We start from the raw sequence: 22,484 nt of genomic DNA, 5'->3' as shown, positions 1-22,484 counted from the left end.
CTAAGTAATTTTCAGGGTGTGACTGCAGGATTTCCAGGCACAGATAGGACTAGGCAAAGAAGGAAGAAACTTTTATCAACAACTACCAAGTCCTGGCATGGCCTAAGCATCCTCACAAACATTACAAATGTTAACCCACAAAAACTTTGTGTTTTACATGTGATTGTAATTAATATAAATAACATAATTGTTAGTGGGTTAATCATTTTGCAAAAGGGACACTGAAGTTCAGAGAGGATGGTATGTGTGTATGAGACAGAAAGAGAGAAGAGGAGGAGGAGATGAAAAAGCAAAGTGGAGGGTAGGTATGTGTGGTGGAAGCTGATAGACATTGGCCTTCATTGAGGATTTACTATGATGAAAGTACTATGCTAAGCTCTATATGTGAATTATTTTAATGATGCCTCCTAGAAACACAATGTCAGTACTATCATTGGACCCATTTTACATCTCACGGTTGAGCAATTAACCCAAAGCAGCCCAGGTAGATTATTCACCCAGCTACTTTGCTTCTACAAAAGGGGCTACAGGTGTCCATCTTGGTGTTCTTATTCTAGTTGAGTGAAACCATGAAAAATGTGAAACCTTTGCTAATTGAGAATTGGAGAAACCCACCATAATGCTATTTCCATTTTACACATCACAGATTCCAGACAAGCCAGTCTCTAGCCTGGAGACCAGCTGAATTCTCCCAATTGCTTCCATTCTCTCCAAAAAAAAAAAAAAAAAAAAAAAATAGCTTTTCATTAAAAATAAAAATGCCTAAGAGTCTTTTTCTGACTTAAAGCATCTTACGACCATCACTGCATGGGAAGCCAGAAAAAAATACTATGTCTGATTTTAATAAAATATTCTTTTCTCATCAAAATATTTTGATAGCATGGAAAAAGAAAAGTGTGCTCATTAAAGTTTAATGAATGTCTCTCTCTGCCATTTTCCATATGAGGATCACACACTGTGACTCATGCACTGTGGGTGCTGGGAATAATTAACTTATCATTATAGGGAAGAATGCAACCAAGACTGGGTCCATTAGGGTGTAATTACATGTCCACTGGTCAACTGCTTTGGTTGACAATGACATGGAGTCAGACAGGTGAGCTCAGTATTGTTCCAGGTTGGCCTTCACTTGCTCTAAAAATGGGGCTGGTTAAAAGCAGCTGCAAACTTGCTGCCAGAAACCTCCAGTCCCAAGGATGAGCTGAGGACTCCCAGAATGAGAGAGCGCCTTGAGAAAAGGCTTTAAAGAGAAGGGAGAAACAAAATTGGTTCTGACTCTTGGGCGAGCAGAGTTGACAGTTGTTACATTTATGCTCTAGAACAGGGGTCCCTAACTCTTGGGTCACGGACCAGTACCCGTCAAAGGCCTGTTAGGAACTAGACCACACAGCAGGAGGTGAGCAGTAGGTGAGTGAGCAAAGCTTCATCTATATTTGCAGCCGCTCTCAAGTGTTAGCATCACCACCTCAGCTCCACCTCAGATCATCAGGCATTAGATTCTCATAGGAGCACTGGTGCCTTGTACCAAAAAGGTTGGAACCGCTGCTCTAGAATCTATGCTGCAACCTTTGTTCATAGAGTGAATTATAAAGCTCTCATTCCAAAATTTTAGGCTTTAAAATGGCCCTAAGCTGCCTTTCTAGGTTTATCACCACTAGTCCCTTGCTCCCAGCATCGACTCCAGCCAAAGCAGGATTCTAGTTGCTCCCCAAACCTACCATCCACCTCTCTTCTTGTTCTTCCTCATATTTTTTCCCTAGGATCTGGAGTGGTCTCTCCATTCATTTCTACTGCTTTAAGTGTTATCCATTCATAGGGGATCATCTATTGTTCTATAGCATTAATTTTTCACATATCACTCCAACCAAACTCCCTTGAAAAACACAGACCCTTGTTAAGGCAGTCACCATGTTCTACTTTCTGTGAAAATTCCAGTGTGAGAGCAATGTAGCCTAGTGGTTATCTACACAGACTGCTGAGTCAGAAGATCTGGATTAGAAGCTTCACTCACTAGGCATGTGATCACAGTCCAGTTGCTTATGAAAAGTAATGACAATAATAACAACCAGCATGTACTCAGTGTTTACTGTGAGTTGGGCATTAGGTGTCCATTAAGTCATTATATACTCACAACAGCCATATGAAGTATTAGCATTGTCTTCCTTTTATAAATGAGAAAAAAACGCTAAAAGAGAGCAAGTGATATGTCTAGGTTACAGTTATTATGTTGAGAAAATAGGCTTTGAACCCAGTTTTATTCAAAGCCCATGTTTCGACCACTATGCTACAGGGCACATTACCTCCTCTGGGCCTCAGTTTTCTCACCTCTAAAATGGGGGGTATAGTAATATACACTTCATGAGATAGTAATGATTAAATTAGATAACACAAGAGAAGTATAATAATATAGAGCTCAATAATTTATAGCTGCTATCATTGTCATCATCATACGCTGGTCTCATCCCTCCTGCCTGTGGGCTAAGGACAGGAGGATCAGGTCCTCCTAACCCTTTGTCTCTCACGTGGTCTCCCTTGTGCCCAGAAGATTCATTGAGATGTTCTGGGCCCATCTCAGGCTCAAAGAGATTGACAAAGTTTTCTGGCATTTTCCTAGAATGTGAGCACATGACCTAAGCAATTCTGGACCTCTGAGCCACTGTGCTTTTTTTTTTTTTTTTTTTTTTTTTATTTTCACCGCATTTAGCTCCCTCTCCAACTCCTGTTTTATTCAATTTATTTGATTCCTTTCCCTAAGGTCTCCTGTGTAATACTTCAATGTAATGTTTTTTTTCTCCTCCCTCCTTCCCTCTCCTTCCCACTCCTCTGCTCTTCCTTCCTCTTTTCCATTCCTCCCCTCTTTTCCATTCCCTTCTTCTCCCCTTCCCTTCCCTACTTTTTTCTCTCCTCCTCCCCATCCCCCTTCCCTCCTCTTCTCTGTGTCCTCTTTCCCTCCCCCAGTTACTTTCAGAACAAGAAGTGCAATCTGGATGCCATAGCTCTATATTTCCTATCTACGGCAGCCTCCCAGGTCTCCAGTCCTTTAGCCAGAGTGTCTGCAATGAGGGCTTCTCACAGCTCAGGGATACATGGGTGGCTTTTAAGGTGTGAGGTGCTTTACCCAGAAACACCTCTTCCTCTGCTCAGATTTAGTTTGTCTGTGGGGTTAATATGTTTAATAGGATTAGTGGTTAAAGAGTAGTTTTTTGAGAATTTCTTCTGACTTTCTTTCAAATAATTTTGGTACAGGACAGAAGCCAGAATTTTTATTTATTTTTATTTCTCTCATGTTCAAGTCCCAGTCAAACCTCTAAATAAATTTCCCTCAGGAATAGCACCCCTGATACCTTTATGGGAATTAAAAACAAAACAAAACAAAACAAAACAAAACAAAACAAAAGCAAGAACACAGCTCTTTTAAAAAGTGCATCCTCCCTGCCCAGGTCACTCAACTTATGGGAGAAGGTAGTTCCATTCTGTCCCTGAGGGATGACACTGCTCTTTAAGTAAACTCAAAAGATAACTAATAAATAATCCTTCAGATTAATAATGTCTAAAAGATGAAAGTTATTAGTTTCCTTTATACATACAGTTTATTATCAGTGGTGCAATTAAATTCTATTTTATGCTTTGGTTTGAGCACATAGCTTGGAAGTGCTCTCTCCTGAGCCCTTTACAGAGACAAGCCATCGCTTCATAATTAAGGAGAGCATATAGGCCTTGCCTCTGGTGAGAAAGCTTCTTAGGTTGAGTTCGTGGATGAGACTGGGAAAGGATAAAGGATGCCTCCACATGCAGTTGGGAGAGGCCTGCAGAGCAACACTGCATGTCTCCGAGGGAGAGCTGGCCATGAGGGCAGCCTGCCTGTTTGTGGGTGGTGGGAAGGCCCACCCCACTTATGGTACCTTATGCTATTGAATTCATGTTCTCATGGGATTAACAGCACCATGAGGAACCCAATCCCACTTCTCTGTTTTCCATTTGTTTTCTATTCTGCCTGCACATCCTCATTTTTGTCTCTTAAGGCCACTTGTGCAGACAGGTGCTGTGATCAGTCTGTGGGAGGTGACTGAGGTGAACGAACCAAACAGAGAAGATGACTTAAGTCTTTCTAGAAATAAAGGGCTTAGAATTATCTTCCTCCACAGGCACTATACATCTGTGTTTAGATGAGCCTTATCCTACGGTGATTAATGGTGGTTCTCAAGTGCCATCCACATGATACTAGATCCAGTAAAAGTTGTCATTTTGAATGCTATACAAGTTATTAGTTTTACAAATATTCACAGAAAATCATCCTTAAGACTTAAGGCCTACCTCCCCCTCCCAACCCATTGCCTTCTCCCTACCACCTCTAGGGGCATTTAAAATATGAGCAAGTTTATACAACTTTGATTTGTCTATCACTTTAGAGGAATGAAACTTAGGCTCTGTGCTAATCACTCTTAATTACTTCAAGGAAAATGTTCCCTAGCCACTCGGAAAGATCTCTAAGCCCTGGATATGGCTGGCATAAGATGTCATCGCCCAAGGACCCTGCTGGAGGCCTGAGTTCCTGCTCACAGGTCAGGGTGGTGTCCCAGGGATGTGGTTGTAGATGCTGCCAGTGCTCCTGAATTGTGGGAACAAAATGGGTTACCATATTCAGCCCTCCTTTGCCCAGTTCCTTTGAGCCATCAAGGGCAGAAATTTCTGGTGATAAATGGAGAGATGTTAAAGCTACAAGCCAAATGGTCCAAAAAAGCCATATAGTGACAAAAGTCAGAAGAAGTGGTTATCTTGATAATGGGGGAGGGGATTATTTACTGGAAAAGGCATGAGGGAGCTTTCTGAGGTGTTGGAAATCCCCTACATCTTCATCTGTCCGCAGTTTACAAAGTGTATACATATATAAAAAGTCATTGTCATCAAGCTGACAATTCAGTTCGTGCATTCTACTGTATTCAATTATATCTCAATAAACAATAGTACAGCCCAAAAGGCAGGTGGGAGATGATCCAAGCAGTTTCCATTTTATCCTCTGCCTGACCCACTTTATACTGGAGACTGTGAGAGTTCTAAGTATCTGTATCCATTACACATCTTTATCTTCCTCCACAAGTATGTTTATATCTACAGGTTATATTTATATCTGCAACCAGATCTATATATTTAAATCTGGAGAGAAGAGAAAAGTGTTATATGCTATGTCTATATATAGAGTAGTTTACTTCTTTCAAAGAACAGGAGGACCCTAGCTCCATTTGTTTTTTGTTTTTGTTTTTGTTTTTTTGAGCAGGACACACATTCAAATATACACTCACTCACAAACACGCTAAAACACAATAAGCTTGGATAAGTAATCAACAAATTTGCTGCTCTCACTTGTCTGAGATGCTAAAACTAACCTTGATGTTGACCTTGGGGATTGTCAGCACAGTGGACTTCTGCTTGGCCAGAATATCTCCCGTCTTATCGACACGAGCTGTGACGAAGAATTGCAGAGACGCTTGTTCCAGCAAGTGGCCCATGTACTCGCCAGCTCTCACCAGCACTTCCTCTTTCTTGACTGGCAGGAGGAAAAACAAACATGCTGGATATTGAGACCCGAGATAGAATCTGCTTTACTTTCCCCAAGTGACCTCATTTTTTTCACATTAGCACAGCACCCTCTGGAACACAGCAAAGCTGGGGGCAAATGGAACAAACAGTCAATCAGGGATAAGCTCTCCTGCTTCTGGGTAAAGAATGTGCTGGAAATTTAATATTCAGTGAAGTCTTACTAGAGAAAATGTGTCAAATTTCCCAGTGTTTTTCCTGTTGTAAAATATGATAGTCATGTTTAAAATCAAGGATCAAGGGGTTTTAACTGTGGCTATTTTGATTTGGGCAGGGACAGACGCCATCCCAAGATGGCAGATGTGGAGCGGTGAAGTTCAAGGTTACTTACTATCCTATGTGCCCACCCCTCGTGCCATAAGAAGCCTCTCATGCAGGCTATGGGCCATGCAGAAGCAAAACTGTCAATCACCTAAACCTGCTCCTTGTAGTGCTCCACAGATTTTTATAGGTTTTTAATTTTATTTTATTATTAGCTTCAAATATACAGTACATTGGTTAGGTATTTATATGGTTTATAAACAGTCCTCCTGATTGCTCTTTCTCTCCTCTGGCTCTACATCTAGCCATTATTTTAATGCTGAATGCACTCCTTATGCCATGCTTCCCCATCCCTGTGACTATCAACTACTAATTTGTACTTCCTTAACCCTCACTCCTTTCTCCAACCCCCTAAACCCCCACCCCTCTGGCCATCACCAAATTGTCCCCTATATTTGTGAATCTGTTTTTGATGAGTGTGTTCTTTTTGTTCCTTAGGTTCCATATATAAGTGAAATCATATGGTTTTTATCTTTCTTTACCTGAATTATTTCACTCGGCATAATAACCTTTATGTCCATCCAGGTCTTTGTGAATGGTAGAATTTCATTTTTTTAATGGCCGAGTAATATTGCATTGTATATATGACCATAACTTTTTTATCCAATTGTCTGTCGATGGGCATTTAGGTTGTTTCCATATCTTGGCTATTGTTAATTGTATTGCCACAAACATAGGGGTGGATAGATCTTTATGAATTATTGTCCAGCTTTTTTTTTTTTGTACCAATTTGACATGACTTCTACTTAAGAGAAAGATGCTCTTGAAACTTGTTTTCACCATAGGCATTCAACTCCCTCCTACCCCCTCTCCTATTTGCAACTTAAAAGACCTCTGTACCAAATGCTTATTTCCTCAAGTCACTGAAATTAGCATTTAGGTGTTGGGGACAGTCAGTGAGGAGGACATTTGGAGGATGGGGAGAGGTCCAGGCTGCTGTCAGTCATCATAGGGCTGAGGAAGGGGATTCTGTCTTGTGGCTCTGGCTACAGCGATAAGGTTCTGTTTGGCTGCATTGCCCACCTTTTCTATCCCTTTCATTTCCCACAGCCTGGGAGTCTAGACAGCAAAGGGCAGTTCTTCTGCAGGCTGAGCCTGGGCCACGTATAGCACCCGTTGCTAGGTGGTCAGAGCCACATGTTAGTGTGGCATCAACAGCCAGCACGCCCAGCAGGGGAATGGGTAACTCACATCTCCACCCCACACACACAGTACAGGCTCTGTAAACATTCATGGAATTGAAGGTCTCCACCACTGCTTCCCTGTCCCACGTCAGCCTTTTGCTAAAGAGTTCTTCCTGCGGAAGATTTTGAAGGAAATAATTCTCACGGTCGATAGTTTCATGTGCAGAGGGTAGTTCATTTTGCCCTCCATAGCAAGCAGCAGTCCAGCAACACAAATGGAACACTGTGCAGAGGCAGCGCCAGGGCACAGGGAGGCCTCCTGACTTGCTAGAGCACAGGTGAGGGTGTGTCAGGTTATGCTCAGCATCTGCTTCAAAGTCTCACAGATGAGTAGGTGCTATGACCGCCTCCAGCCCTCTGACTGAGGAGTTCTCAATCTTGGCTCCACAACACAATCACCTGGGGACATTTAAAAACCTGCTGGATCCCACCCCAGACCAAATAAATCAGAATTTTGGAGGCTAGAGCTAGGATGTTGTTTTAAACATGCCACAGTGGACGCTAATATACAGCTGGGGCCAAGAAGCAGTGCTCTAACAACCAGGGCATCCCCACAGAATGAGTTCTGAAAAAGCCTTGGTTCAAGTGGAAAGGGCTGTCTTTCCAACCCAGCTCTTGCTGCCCCAGGCTTGGTCAGCAGCAAACATCACCTGGGAGCTTGTTAGAGATGCAAGTTCTCTGACCCCACCTCACCTACTGGATCAGGTTCTGCACTTGACTAAGATGCCCAGATGACGAGTGTGCAGGTTTGAAAAGCACCCAGAGATACGAGGTTCTAGCAGTAGAAGGGGTGAGTTAGGGTGGACTTAGGACAGTCTCAGTTTTAAACCTGAAAATTCTGTACCCCGGAACCATTCAATTCCTGGCAAACTGTAAAGGTTGGTCACTCTAGACCAGTGGTTGTCACCTGGGGATAATTTGGCCCCCCAGGGGATGTTTGGTAATCTCTGGAGACATTTTTGTTAGTCAGAATTGGGAGTTGCTACTGGCATCTAGTGGATACAGGCCAGGGATTCTGCAATGCACAGGACGGGCCCCAGAACAATTATCTACAGCTTGAACTAACTGTCAGTGATGCCTCTGCTGAGAAACCCTGCCTTGGGCTATGTAGATTTATGTGAAGGTATTTGTCCATCCTAGGCAAGTATTAAACAACTTGGCTTGATTCTTGGGGCAGTCCTATTCCACTCAGAGCCAGCCTTTTTAATCTATGACATTGCTTTGATCTTGGCCCTTGAATTCTGAATTTTTGAACAACCCAATCATTTTGCCTTCTTTGGGCCTGAGCCTGGACTCTGCTTTTTCCATAGTTCCTCCAGCAATCAATTGTCTAGATGAATAAGACTCTGTGTCTCAGTTGGATATAACCTCAGATGAACATGTGGGGCCATTTTTCACTTCCCCAGATCTAAATGAATGGAGTGGCAAATGACAGGCCTGGGAGAATGTCCATTTTTGCCTCAAGCTGCCTTCAGTAATAATAAAACAATGGACCTCCTCTGGCTAGTTCTGTGTTTGACCTCTGGGTTCCTTTAGGCTGCTGAGATATGCCTAACTTCTTTCCACCAATCTTTACAGAGGCCCTTGCTACCTTTACAATATTGGTATAAAGACCCCTTAATCTCTGAGGCAGAGCATTCTCTAAATCATAGCACTAAGGAAAATGGGCTGTGCTTCGAGCCCAAGAGAACAGTTCTCCTGAAATAGTATGTTATGTAAGTGCTGTGTTTTGCCACCACACAAGAAATTGTTCTAGATAAAGTTTATTAAACGTGGCAAGAGAAAGAAGAATAGATTTTCACTCTATAAGTGGTGGAGCTGGGATCCTGCCAACATCATTTACGGTGTCTGGGGAAAGCCAAGGGAGACACAGACTGGAGCTGCCTCATCTCTTTTCCAAAAAGCAAAGAAAACTAAATATAGCCAAGTAGAAATGATAGCACCTTTGAAGGTATTGGAAGGTTTAAGTTATTCAAGTCTTCCAACCTGATTCTAGCCCACACATTTTCTTTAATCATCAATCTGGAAAGTATGCCTCTCATTCTACTTGGAACACTTTCTTTGCAATACAGCCTCCTAGAAATGTACTTTGACCTCTATAATATGTGATTTTTTGCAATAATATGCAGTTTATTTTAGATTGCAATATGCAATTTATTGCATGCAATTAATGACACCTACCTGCAGGGTAAAGCAAGTAACAGTCTCCAAACCCCTTGAAATTATTCAGGACAAGATTTGGGGTGGGCCAAGCTGTTGGGACCTGTATTAATAATGAATCAGACTTAGGTTTGGTCAGCTGTCCCTAGATCAGTGATTTCTGGGGACTAATATGTCATTTTAGCCTGCTAAGTCATATAAGCTCATTCTTTTGTTGGATTAGGGAGAGAGGGGGAAGGAGAATGAGCACTGGGATTCTTGGGAGGTGGGAAAAGGATGGTGTATAGTTCCCTGCCCAGGGAAGGGAGGGGCGGCTGGACTCCAGATAACAGGAAACTGGCTTACTTAAGGCCCAAGTTTACACCAGGGCCTACACTGTCATTGCTTGAATGGGGCCTGGCTTTTATTATCTGCTTTGCCTCTGACTACTGTATGTGACCTTGAAACACACCAACTCATCCTTCCAGTCTTGGTTTCCCAAAAGTAAACATGTTGGAAGTTAACATTTACTGAAAGCCTTACCATGTGCGAAGTATTTCACACATATTTATCTTATTTAGTTTCCTTCACACCGTCTTCACATACCACACATCCAATCTGTCAACCAATCCGGTGAGTTCTGCCTTCAGAATATACCTGCATCTGATTGTATGTATTTCTCTCACTACCCCACCATCTCTCACCAAATTATTGCAGTAGCATCTTAACTAGTCTCTAACGTTTAGCCCTAATTCCCCTAGAATCTATTCTCAACACAGCAGCCAGAGCGACCTTTCAAAACCTAAGTTAGATCATGCCACACTTCTGCTCAGAACCCTCCAGTGGCTCCTCAGCTTGCTCGGAGTCAAAGCTAAAGACCTTACCAGGGCCTATGGCTTTTTTCACTACTCTCTTCTTGACACCTGTGTTCCCCACTCTGGTCTCCTTGCTGCTCACTGAGCACATCAGACCTTCTCTGGTCTCAGGGCCTTTGACTTCCGGTTTCTTCTGGCTGAAAAGCTCACTCCTACCCTTTAGTCAGGCTTCTGTTAAACATTACCCTATTAGAGAGATTCCCCCCCCCCCCACCGAACCACCTCTCCCCCACCAGCACTCCCTATCTTCTTTACCCTGCTTTCTATTTTCCAATTACGTGCATAATAACACTAAAAATTCACTTGTTTGATTGTTTGTTGTTGAGCCCCACACCCACCACAAGAGACCACAAACTCCATGAGGGGCTACATTTCTGTTTAGTTCATTGCTGTGTCTCCAGCACAAAACAGCACCTAGACTTATGAGCACCAAACAAAGGTTTGGTGAGTGAATCAACAGCCCTGTGATGCAGGTTGTACTGTCCTCGTGTACAGATGAGGAGAGCAAACTCAGATTGCTTAAGCAGCTTGCCTAGGGACACACAGTTAGTAGGTAACATAGTCACACCCCAAATCCAGATTTGTCTAATTCCAAGGTTTGGGCTCTGAAATCCACTGCATCTGCCCGCCCTAAACAATTGTAATGACTGTCATGCTTCTGAGTCCTTTATATGACTGCTCTTTTCTATAAGAATTCTCTTACCTGTAGGGATAAGAAAAGTGCTAGATCTTCCAGTTTCTAAAGAAAATACCATGTCGATTTCCCCAACTGTTAAAGCCACATTATTGAAGTTAGGAAGGTTTACTTCCTTCAAGTTTGGGTAAGTTTCTTGGAAATAAGATTTCAAAAAATAGTTTCCCATGTTCCTGGGACTATCTTTCTGAAGCCTCACAGGGCACTTACTGTGGCTTGGGACAGACACCAATTCCAGAAAGCTTGAACACAATGGAGACATGATTTGGTCATCCCAGGGGGGCATAGTAGCTTTGCTTGCCTCTGTTTTATAAAACTTATTATTCATATACTTTTTTCTTTTCTATTTTCTTTTCTTTTTTTTCTTTTTCAGTGGCACATGTCAGATAATGGAAATTTGGTTCAGGGTTTTCCAACCTGCTCTATCTATCTCAACATGCTCTGCCTGGAGACCAGTTTCTTTCTGTTGACCCATTTTTTCAGCTGTGTGATTAACTGAGGTGCTGACTAAATACGAAGACTCCAGGAAATGAGATTGGTCAAAATTGCAGTCCCCAGAGCAAGCTTCAGCATGTCAGTCCCAATCTTGCTTAAAATATTATGCAGTTTTATAGCAAAGAAGATGCTTTAGAGGGGAATGTATACAGGGGAGGCTGGAAGAGATCAAGGATGAGAAAGAGGTCCCCTGAGAAATGGCAGAGCAAAGCCCTTCAGAGGCTCCTGGACAGCACGTCCTGAGCTTCTAGTCTTTCTCCCAAGGGTGGGCTCTCTCCTGGCCTTATACATCAGACAGGTCATTTTTCAGAAATGGCCTTTATGCAGAGTTTAGATCTCCTTGCCTTCTAAATGATAAAGCAAAACCCATCCATCATTCCTGCTGGGGCAGTCCCGAAAAGAATTGGAGAGAGAGGCATCACCAGGGGTCCTGCTTTTTAGATTTGTTTTTAACAAACTTTCCTATTCACACTCCAAAGCTCTTGGGATCTTGTTAAAATGCAGATCCTAGTTCTATAGGTCTGCATTCCTAACCAGCTCCCCAGGGATGCTGATACTTCAGGTCCTCAGCCCACACTATAAGTAGCAAGAAATTAAGTTATATTTAACTTTCACAACTTATTGGACTCTAGGCTTGGAAAATTCCAGTGTTCACTTGTATGCGTGAGACATGAAGACGAAAGGTGAGGCTTCTCTAGAGGTTGGTTCTCCAAGCTCCTGAGCTCTGGTGCAGAACTTAAAATTTGACAGAATATTTTCAGGGGGTATCAGCACATTGCCAGCTAGATCACAAGTCCTACAGAGAATTGCCTCCCCGCAACCCAGGTAGCTTACTAGAAAAAGGCTCCAGTGTCACATCAAAGGTCTCCTTCTTGAATTCCTCCTTAGAGACCCCGGTGTAGAAGGTGATGTTGCCAGAGAGATAGGCCGAGATAGCGTGAGAGTTGGGGCTGTTGTTCTGGAAGGTGATGTTGACCTTGAAGTCTTTTCCCAGCACGACATTTTCCACTTCAAAGTCCATGACCACGTCAGACTTTGGTTTGATGACACCTTCTGTATTGAGGGGCTTTTTAACCCCATACATCAGGGCAGTTTCAAGGGCCAGTCTCTCTTCTGTTTGGCCTGGGAAAGACAGAGATGATGAGGGAAAAGAAATGCAGTCCATCAGAGAGAAAGTCGCACTGTGCTCTGAGCACAAGCCATACAATTACAAGACATACGACTTCCCTTTGGGGTGAGAATTTTTCAAATTCTGCCAAATCAAGTTCCAAGAGAGTCATGAGCTTCCCAGGTCACCAAGTTGGGTGATATTTCTAGGGCCCGTCAGAAAGGGGTTGCTAAAGGGCTTGCTCTAAGGGTTGTTTGTCCAGTGTCATTATATCAGGGTTCGCAGATAGAATTGGTAAAATCTAACTCTTCTCAAACTGCGGTATTGATTTGCTTCTTTCCCCAAGTCCTAGCCATGTAGCTAGAATTTGGAGATCTATAAGCAAAGATTTTGGCAATAGTTGTACCTGGCCATTCTACCTTCTGCAATATGAGTTTTCTCCTATTCATGGATCTCCCCAGTAATCATCTCAGTAATTATCTCTCTACTTGAGCCTGTCCCATTTGCTCTTGCTGAGCTCCTGTCCTGCCCTCCATTCCTTCCTCTGTTGCCATTTGCCTCCAGCAGAGTGCAGAGATCACTATTTCCCATACCGTGCACTGCCCCATACACTCAGATCTAGCAAACTGTTAACAAGCCTTCCCTGCAGAAGGGCTCTAAGGCCAAGTTCTTTTGGGGAGCACTGGTTCTCTAGTGTCCCCTGGGTGTTCACAAGGTTCAATAGCCTATGAAAGGTTCTGAGATTGAGCCCTAAAATAAGGAGACATATTTAACACAAGATTTCTTAAACTCATCTGACCCAGAATACATTTTTTTTTTTTTTGAGGGACACCTATTGGCATCTGGTGGTGCAGTTTGAGATGTGTGTTGTGTTTAGGAAAATGTCTTATGTAAGATTTCCGAGATGGTGGCAATGGAGACAAAGATAGGGAGAAAAGAGAAAAGGACAAGCTCTGGAAGAAAAAAAATAGCTTTGTGTAGATGAGGAAGTGAGAAGTATAGGTACAAGTCAGGCCTGGGAGCTTGCTGCTCCCACCTCCAGGCTGGGCTGACACTCCTTAGAGCCCTGAACAAAATGCTTGGCCTTGAGGGCAAGGATTGAGGGGTGGAGGGATTGTCACTATTCTCTTTACCATCTGAATGACTTTGAGTACATCTCAGTATGTTGTAGAAAATAGAGAGGCAAATTTTTTTCTGGCTTGTAAAAACTAGTCATGGGGATGGCTAGCAAAAAAAACAAAAACAAAAACAAACAAATAAGAAACCAACACTTTGAAATAAAAATACTGGCTTTTATAATTATGTTAATTTTTAAGATACTATATCTTCCACTTTATTTTATTTAATTTATGATAAAATGCAACAGAGATGGAGAGGTCAATTAATAATAATAACTATCATTGACAGCTAACCATGTTATGGGTGTTATGGTAAATACATATTGTATGTTATCTCATTTAATCCTCAGAACAACTACAGAAGGCAGGAACTATTATTATCATCATCGGTTTCTCTATTTGTAAAACGAGGGTGCTGACGTCACAAAGTTGTGAGGTGGATTAGAGGTAGAACCTGCATAAGAACTGGTAGCTACTAGTCCTTTGCAAAGACAGAGAAAATGCCAGCAGGTGTTGTAAACAATTGGAAATGTGTGTGTGTGTGTGTGTGTGTGTTAACAATTTCTCTGATTGTTAAGACTGCCATAATGTGACAGAAACAATTTGTCTAGGATAAGCATTGGCCAGCGCACGTGTTTACGGATCAATAGGAGGGAGATGGTGATCGAGAGAGGAGGGGCTGTGACAAAGAAAGTGCAGCAAAGTGTTTTAGCAGAAAGCATCTGGCAAATAGCTCTGTGAGACACAGGGCATTAACAGTTTTCGATTTGGATGAGCACCAAATATGCATTTAGGCAAAATGCAGGGGGTGAACACCAGCAGCAGAAGCATGGTCAGAGAGGTGCCCCCGTGGGGGAGAGAGGCTGAGCTGGCCTGGCTGGCGTGAAGGGAAGGGACAGTGGAAGACTTGTGGGGCTATGAGAGATTTCATAGAATGTCCTGTCATAGATGAAGGGACCTCTAGCTTCCTTCTGTGGATGAGCCTGCCTCTGTGAGCAGGAAGTGCCAGGCAGAGGTAGGCTTGGGATTTTACAGGAAGCACAGGCTCAGGTAGGAAACAAGAACTGCAGGATTTTCCCAAGCTTGGCAGAATTCCCATCACTTTGCAGTTGTGCTTTGTGCTCTGATATCTTACATAATTCAGGCCATGAATTTAGTGCTATGAGAGAATGATCTAAAGCCAGATTGTTATTTTCTGAGATTCCTCTGTGGCATCCAGGCACAAGGTCGAAAACATCTTTTTGTTAACCGGGATGCAATCAGAGTGTCCTTTTATGTTTGACAAAGCCTCTTTTCATTGTCTGGGTCTTAGCTCAAATGTCATCTTCTCAGAGTGCCCTCCCTTTCATTACCCTGTGTAATATGCCCCCCAACCTCAGTCTTTTTATTTCTCACTAATACATTATCTGGTTTTCTTTCCTTTTCCTAGTACTTGTCACTACATGACATTATTTCTCCTGCTAGAACGAAAGCTCCATGTGCCCAGGACCTAGGACTCAGCCTGGCAGAGGCTTTTGAAGGGTCACGGTTTGGAGAAGCCTTTTGCTTTCATTCTTCCATCTTTCTAATATATACTAAATAGTCCAGTTTAAGATATTTGATGTTCAGTTAAGCTCACCTGTGAAAGTGCCACCTATGTTAGCATTCATTTGATTATTTCATGCTAGTTGAGACCCTGTGATTTCCATGCACTGTTCCAAGCTCAGGTTAGAAGCACAGCCCTTCTCTCAGGGGTCTTGGGGAAAAGTAAAGACGGATCACCATGAACATGTCCATCATGCATGCTGAGGCAGATGTTTGCGTGTGGAACAGGGAACATGCGAAAGACTCAGCTTCCCTGGGGGCAGGGAAGTCTTCTCAGAGATGTGATCCCTCCACAGAGAGAGCAAGTGGGAGCCTGGCTTGTTGGAGGAACTGTCAGCAGCTCACCTGGCTGCTGCTTATGATAATTGTGGGTGTGGTCAGAAGGGGCAGTGAGGGGGACAAAAAGGCAAATAGAGGCTTGGTGACCTCTGATTGCAATGCCTTGGATATGGCTGAAGAGAGTAAGGGCTTTTAAGTAGTGCAGTAATAGATTCAGATTTATTTTTAAATATATCACTTTGGCAGCAATGCAGGGTTTAGAATGAGGGGAAAAAGATGAGAAAGAAAGGTAGATTTGGGAAACTATAGCAGGTTATCCAAGCGAAAAACAATCATAGTCCAAGTTGATACTAGTGATATGATAGTAATAATAGAATTGCTAGCTGTAGCAGAAGCTAACTTTTATTGGACACTTTCTACGTATCAAGTACTGTGCTAAGGACTTTCCACACGTGATAAAATTTAATTCTCAGAGAGTGGCCACGGAGATAAAGGGGAAGGGATGGATTTGAGCCATTTCAGAGGGAACATTTAGAAGATTTGCTGTTTGACTGATTCTGAAGTTGCTAAATTTAGGTAGATTATGGTTCTCTTCACTGGGGAAGGGAGCGTAGGAGAAATAGATCTGGGGTGGGGGAGGCAGTGGGAGACGTGGCATCTGGGAAGGTTCAGTTTCAGGTTTGGGTGAGTGCGGAGCTGAAAAGTGAAGTCTAAATTGGAGACAGTGACTTGTGAGTGATCAGTATATATGTGAACATAACACCAGGGGCATAGAAAGAACATAAAGGGGATGGAATGAAGCCCAAGGATGGAAGCCTAGAATGAAGAAACAGTCAGAGCAGGTAAGGAAAGGGGAGCTTAGAACTGCAGGAGATAGAAAAAAGAGCCAAGTAGGTTGGGACAAAAGCAGGAGACATTTGTATCATAGAAACAAAGAAAACAGAATTTCAAGAATTGGGAGTGAGCAGTAGCATCAAAAGATGTAAGAGAGTGAGGCAAGCTGAGGTCTGCAAAACGTTTATTCTACGTGGCAATCAGGTGGTCTTGGCAACATTGAGAAAATCTTCAAAGACTTGATGGTAGCAGAATTCAGTGTATAGTAGGTGAGAAAGAAAGGAAAAGGAACATGATAGGATGCCAGGTGTAGGTAGCTCTCTCTAGGTGCCCGGCTATGGAGGAAAGGAGGAAGAAAGTACGGGCATGTTTGGTGGGGGATATACTGTTGAAAAGAGTTTTGTCAATTTTTAAACAGAGGTGACACTTGAGCCTACTTAAATGATAATGGGAAAAAAGCTAATAGAAAAGGAGAGATGAAAATACAGGTCATAGAGGGAACCATGGATGGAGCAAAGAGGAAATGGGATCCAGACACCAGCATAAAGGAGATATATTGCCACAGGAGAAATTTTAAGAATTCTGGTTTTCAAAGTTTTATAGCATAAAAGGTATCAACTTAAGCTTTAGTTCACTGAAGTGAAAAAGAGCTATCCACAATTCAGTTAATTAGAATAGTAAATTCCTAAATCTGATAATAATTTCTTTGTTTTTATTTATTGCCACATTTTAGTATCCACACTCAGAATTTGTGGAGAGAGAAATTATACGAGACATTAAATAATGAGAATCAGGGTGGCAAATGCATGGCCATGGATGCTGGCATACCTTCCTAGATGTCCATGGTAAACATAAGTAATCACTCAGTCTTTCCCACTATATTTGAGTAGTGCAGTCAGCATCCTTCTCTGAATAGCATTCTACTCGGTCATTCCCAAAGTTGGAATTTGAAAGGCATATGCCATCCTGATTAAGAGGCTAATTATCCATCCACTCAGGATCAAACTCCAGCCCAGCAGGTTGTTTGTCTCTTAAAACTATGCAAAATTTAGGAGAGCTTCTGTTTAGACCAGATACCCCACACTGTCTACCTCTCTGAGCCTTGCCATCTTGCCAAGCTGCGAAGGCCTGGACTGCAAATGTCTTCATTTTTCAGAGTTGGAACATTTTATTCCTTTAATCTGGTGTCCACCCTTGGCCAAGCCCCTGACTCCTCTTTCACAGACTGCTTTGGGGTTCTTCCTCTCTTAAGATCTGTCACCTCCATATTTGACAGCTATGGTGTTCTGCTGTGAGGTTTAGACGAGACAGCCGATCACTCAAATGGCTCCCTATAGGTTCACCTCTTGCTCTCTTGTCTGGTCAGCACTTCCACATTACAAAAGTTTATCCATAATCTCTATCCTGCTGCCTTTTTCTGGAAACTCCTTTCCCTTGCTTCAACTAGACAATTACTGTTTATCTTCCATCTCAATGAGCCCACCATAATGTACTCCAGGATCTTTCAGTTTGTCTTGGGAGTCCCTTCTCAGTGCCCTGCAACATCTGTCCGCTCCTGTTCAGGGTATCCACCACACAGCTTGGTTAGGGCTTGCTTCCTGCTTGTATCTCCGGCTAGATGGGAAGGCTGCGCTATGCATGTCTCCATTTCTACACAGTATTGAGAATATTGGGGATGGTTAATAGCAAGTCATTGAATGAATTAATGAATAAACGAATGAATGTCGCAGCTAATTTCTTTTACTTCTATTATGGAATTTTTTCTTTTTGAAGCATTTTTTACTATAATGCTATAACAATAAGGCATTCCTTACTTGTTTTGTTTTATTTTGCTTGTATTTTTTTTTAGCAAAAAAAACCTTTTTTTTTTTTGGATTGTTTCTATTGCTATGTATTCAAATTTATTACTTTCTTTTCTTTAGGAAAAAAAACAAATTTTTTTATCTGTATTGTACAATAGATGATAATCCACAGAAATGAAGAATGGATCATTTTAGAAATACAGCAAAAATTCACCTGTTCAGATGACAAAAATTCTGAATTTCTAATACTATGCACAGGAGTTCTCAATTCAGCAAACTTTCTCTTTATAGTGCAAATTGGTTTTGTAAATAAGAGCAGAGAGACTGTCTAAAATATTTAAAACAAATTCTGCATTCCTTAGCACTTCAGGAATACTGATGAATATTTAGGTATATGATAATAATTCACCATTTTTTATCCATTCACTAAAATGAATGCCACTCCCAAGAACTCTGCTAGTGAATCATCTGTAAAATATACTCCACATTCCCCATCGAGATACCTAAGGTCCTTTACTTCCTCTTTGCTTCTGACCTTGGGGAGCTTTGTCTTCAGCCCCTAGGTACTCTGAGCTTGATGCTTTAGTAATGCCTGCAGGATGCTAAGCACACCAGCTGCTTTACACCTCCATGCCTTTGGTCATGTTCCCAGTGCCTAGAAAACCCTGTCCATCTTTAACTGTGATCTGTGATTTATCTCACTCAGCTTTGCTTTTTCTGAATCTCCTGGTTGGATTGACTGTCCCTCTTTGTTATCAGAGGCTCCTCTATATAATAATTCTGCCACTTGGCCAGGAACAGAAATTCGATCCTGTTCTCTATGAGAATCCCCAGCACCAAAGACAATTCCGGGCATAGAGTAAGCAATCAGTACTGATAGAGGGGGAATTGAACTCAATGATTCACTTGGAAACATACTACACAATAAAAGTTAACAAACCCATCTTATCATTATTTTATAATTGAAATGGGTCTTCAACTTAATTAGCCCGAATTAGTGAGATTACACTGTCCTGTTAATATTGTATTATCTACCTCAAGGGATTTCCATGATAACTCAATGGAACAATGTATGTAAGAATAGTGTGTAAAGTACTCAACGAATGTGAAGAGTTATTTAAATTTCTCGTTGAAGTAAAATTATATTAGTTATACATTTTCTAATAGAATTATGTAAAATTATGTTCTTTTGTATTTTTGCTCTTACATAGATTCTATATGCTGTTAAAATAGATATGACTTAAAATCAAATTATTTTCACAAACCATGCAAAGGGGAATTCTATTCAAAGCAAACAAACACATGAAACTGTAATAAAAAATTTTACGTGTAATGTGCCTTTCACTCATGAGAGCTTATACTTCTGCTTTGATTACCAAATGCTGCAATTGCCAGTGTATTCTCTGGGATATATCTCATAGTGACAGTGGGTGATTACTAAATGGACTTGGGCAAAGAAATCTTCATTCAGTTATAGTAAATTACCTTCTTGGAATTTGTAGGTATCAGTAATATCCTTCATGCCATCTCCTCCAATTTGTTTGGTCACAATTAATTTCCCAATGTGGGTGGTGTCAACAGCTTCCACCACATGAGTGCCATCTTTCTTAGCTGTAATGTATACAAGATCACTGTTGACCTAAGAACAGGGAAAAAAAAGCATTAGCCATCATTGAATGTCCTTGTTACCAAAATCGCTAACTCTTGATGGTGTAGTCATCTAAGTTCCCTGGAGTTAATATGTTTTTTCAAACAACGTTGGATTCATAGGGCTAAACTCATTTTAAAACTATTCCAAAGGGGAATCTAGTCTAGATGAATGATCAGATGTTTTAAATTAAGAATATTAGGTTGAGACTAATAGTTGTCTAAATATCATTCATTTCATTCTTCCCTTTTTCTTGCTGATAAATTCTACCTCCTAAGAGAGAAGTAAAAGCACCATCATGTATGTTACTCTCTTTCCTCGACTTCTTTTAAGCTAGCAGTGGCTGTGTGACCTACTTTTAGGAAGAAGAGAACGTTTGCTGGGTGGTTTCTGGGAAAGACTTTTCTCCTTTATAATAAAAAAGGAGAGAAGTACATGGGAGAGTCTTCCTGCTTTTGAACGTTTTCATGCGAAGTGAAGTGCTGCTTTAGCCACCCTGGGACAGTGAGGAGGAATATGCTACTTTCTGCCAGTAAGATGGTATCATCTGCATATTTAAGTTATTGATACTTCTTCCACCAATTTTCACTCCTCTTTCCTCTGAGGCTAACCTAGTTTTTAATAAAAGATGTTCTGCGTGCAGATTAAACATAAGGAGATAATCTATACCCTCGTCTGACATCTTTGCCTGTAGGAAACCATCCTCTATATATTTCATCCTTACAGTGGCTTCCAGTCAACAGTTCAGGTTATGCATCAGGACAATCAAATACTGAGGTATGACCATTTCTTTTAGAGCAATCCATAGCTTTTTATGATCTACACAATAGAAGGCTCTACCATAGTTTATAAAAAATTGGCTGATCTTCTAACCTTTGGTATTTCTTATATGAGAAAAATTAAACTTGAATTCCTAAGTTCTTTTGTTACCTGAAGCCAAAAGCATTTTAATTAAAAAATAATAGGCTCTTCAGGAGGAATTCAGCCAGTTTTTTGGTGATTTAGCAACATTGATGGGACTTGGAAATAGCATCTTGGAGTCATGCTGGCTGACCCTAAGTTCTTCCAAGGTTCTGCCTTATCACTCTACTTTTCAGGCACAATGTCTAAATCTGTGGCTGAAGGTAGATTCCCCCAGAGTTCCTTATTCTTTACAATCACTTTCTTGTGGGTTCCATTTATTAGCAAGGAAGCAGGTAGGAAAAATGAATTGCACAGCTATATCAGGTACTCCAGTTGAAAACAGTCACTAATGCATTTACTAAATGTTTCGCAAGACCCTCTGCAAGACTTGGTTCCCTCATTTAAATAAGGTAATAATAGTGCCTTTCTCAAGGTAGTTGGCAGAATTGACTGAAATAAACACATGTAAATTATTTATAATCCTTGGCATAGAGCCAACACTCATAAATATTATTCATAATAGTAATGATAAATTGTTAGTATTGCTACATATTATTTAAAGTGCTGGAGGCCTAATGATGAACAAAATAGATTTGGACATTTATAGGGTTTATACTCTAGTAAAGGAATATTCCGTGCATCAGAATCACCTGAGGAAATTTAAAATAGATGTCTGATCAAGGAAGTTTTGGATGGGACCTTGAATGGAAATTTTATATATATATATATATATATATATATATATATATATATATATATATATATATATATATTTAAAGGTCCTAGATAAATCAATTGGACACCCAGGTCTAAGAACCCCTGCAATAAAGTACAGCAAGTACCTAGCAGGGGTTCATTCAAGATACCGTGGGAACACTTGGAGAAAAGCAGGGTTGGGGGGCTAAGAAACAGCCAAGTTGAAATCTGGAAGATGCATAGAAGTTAGTGAACTACAGGATCTCATGTTAAGTGTTCTTAATAAAACCAGCCAACCAACCAACCAACCAACCAACCAAACACAAAACTCACAAAAGAATACAAGAAAATTTTTGGAGATGATGGATATGTATAGTATCTTGGTTGTGTTGATAGTATCACAGATGCATACATTTAATTTAAAATTGTCAGTTACACTCCCAGTAAAGCCAAAAATAATTAAAGTAAAAAAAAAAAAAAAAAGGCTGTGATTAGCAGAGGGACCAGTTCCTGCAAACTTTCTGGAGAATGTATTTGAGAGACACACTGGAATAGCTGCAAGACACTTGGATTCAGATCTTGGATGTGTACTTTTAGAAAGTTAGCTTATCCTCTCTGACCTTCTGTTCCTGCTTCTATAAAATGAAAATAATTATACTTGTTCAGGCAATTTTATAGGAACATTTTAGGACTGAGTGAGATAGGATCTAGGTGAGCATAACTTGTAAACTTCGAAACTGAGTAAAAATCTAATGGGGAAACTTGATAGATCCCTAACTTTTAAAGCTGAGGTTAAAGATGTTTCAAGTCTCTATTTTTTCACAGAAAGTTTTGAATTTACATAAAATCAGATTCTACTAAGGAAGAAGGAAGTAGCTAACATTTATTAAATACACAACATTTTAGGGACACTTTAAAATTATTTAGTTTAAATCTTACAACCACCACCATGTGAAGTATACATTATTATGCCCATTTTACAGATGAGGCTACCATGACTCAGAAGGTCAGTAAAGTGTTTGTGGGCACATGGCTCAGAGCGGGTAGAGAAGTGCAAAGCCTGGGCTAGCCCGTGGCATGCTTTTTGACTTAACAGCACACTGCATCTCTCACATCACCTGCAGAACCATGAGTAGCACGATGCAGTGGTGAAATGGTTCCATGCTTGGGCCTCAGATTTCTGAGGAGAGATAAGTGATGTTCCTGCTT

General features: G+C 41.1%; 1 protein-coding gene across 2 annotated transcripts in view; it reads right to left on the bottom strand.

The window, feature by feature from the left end:
* The window catches only part of F13A1 (coagulation factor XIII A chain), a 168,052-nt gene that overhangs the window by 15,494 nt on the left and 130,074 nt on the right, over nucleotides 1–22,484 (bottom strand). For both annotated transcript variants that reach the window (XM_016160997.2, XM_016160998.2), the window contains exons 12-14: nucleotides 19,514–19,667; nucleotides 12,138–12,425; nucleotides 5,385–5,545 (exon numbers count right to left, since the gene is read on the bottom strand). In XM_016160997.2, the coding sequence (XP_016016483.2) occupies nucleotides 5,385–5,545; nucleotides 12,138–12,425; nucleotides 19,514–19,667 (603 nt within the window). The remainder of the gene's footprint in view (nucleotides 1–5,384; nucleotides 5,546–12,137; nucleotides 12,426–19,513; nucleotides 19,668–22,484) is intronic.

Source organism: Rousettus aegyptiacus, unplaced genomic scaffold, assembly GCF_014176215.1.
Source record: "Rousettus aegyptiacus isolate mRouAeg1 unplaced genomic scaffold, mRouAeg1.p scaffold_m13_p_1, whole genome shotgun sequence".
Taxonomy (NCBI): Eukaryota; Metazoa; Chordata; class Mammalia; order Chiroptera; family Pteropodidae; genus Rousettus; species Rousettus aegyptiacus.
The sequence above is the reverse complement of the archived record's forward strand: the minus strand, read 5'-3'. Positions and strand labels throughout refer to the sequence as shown.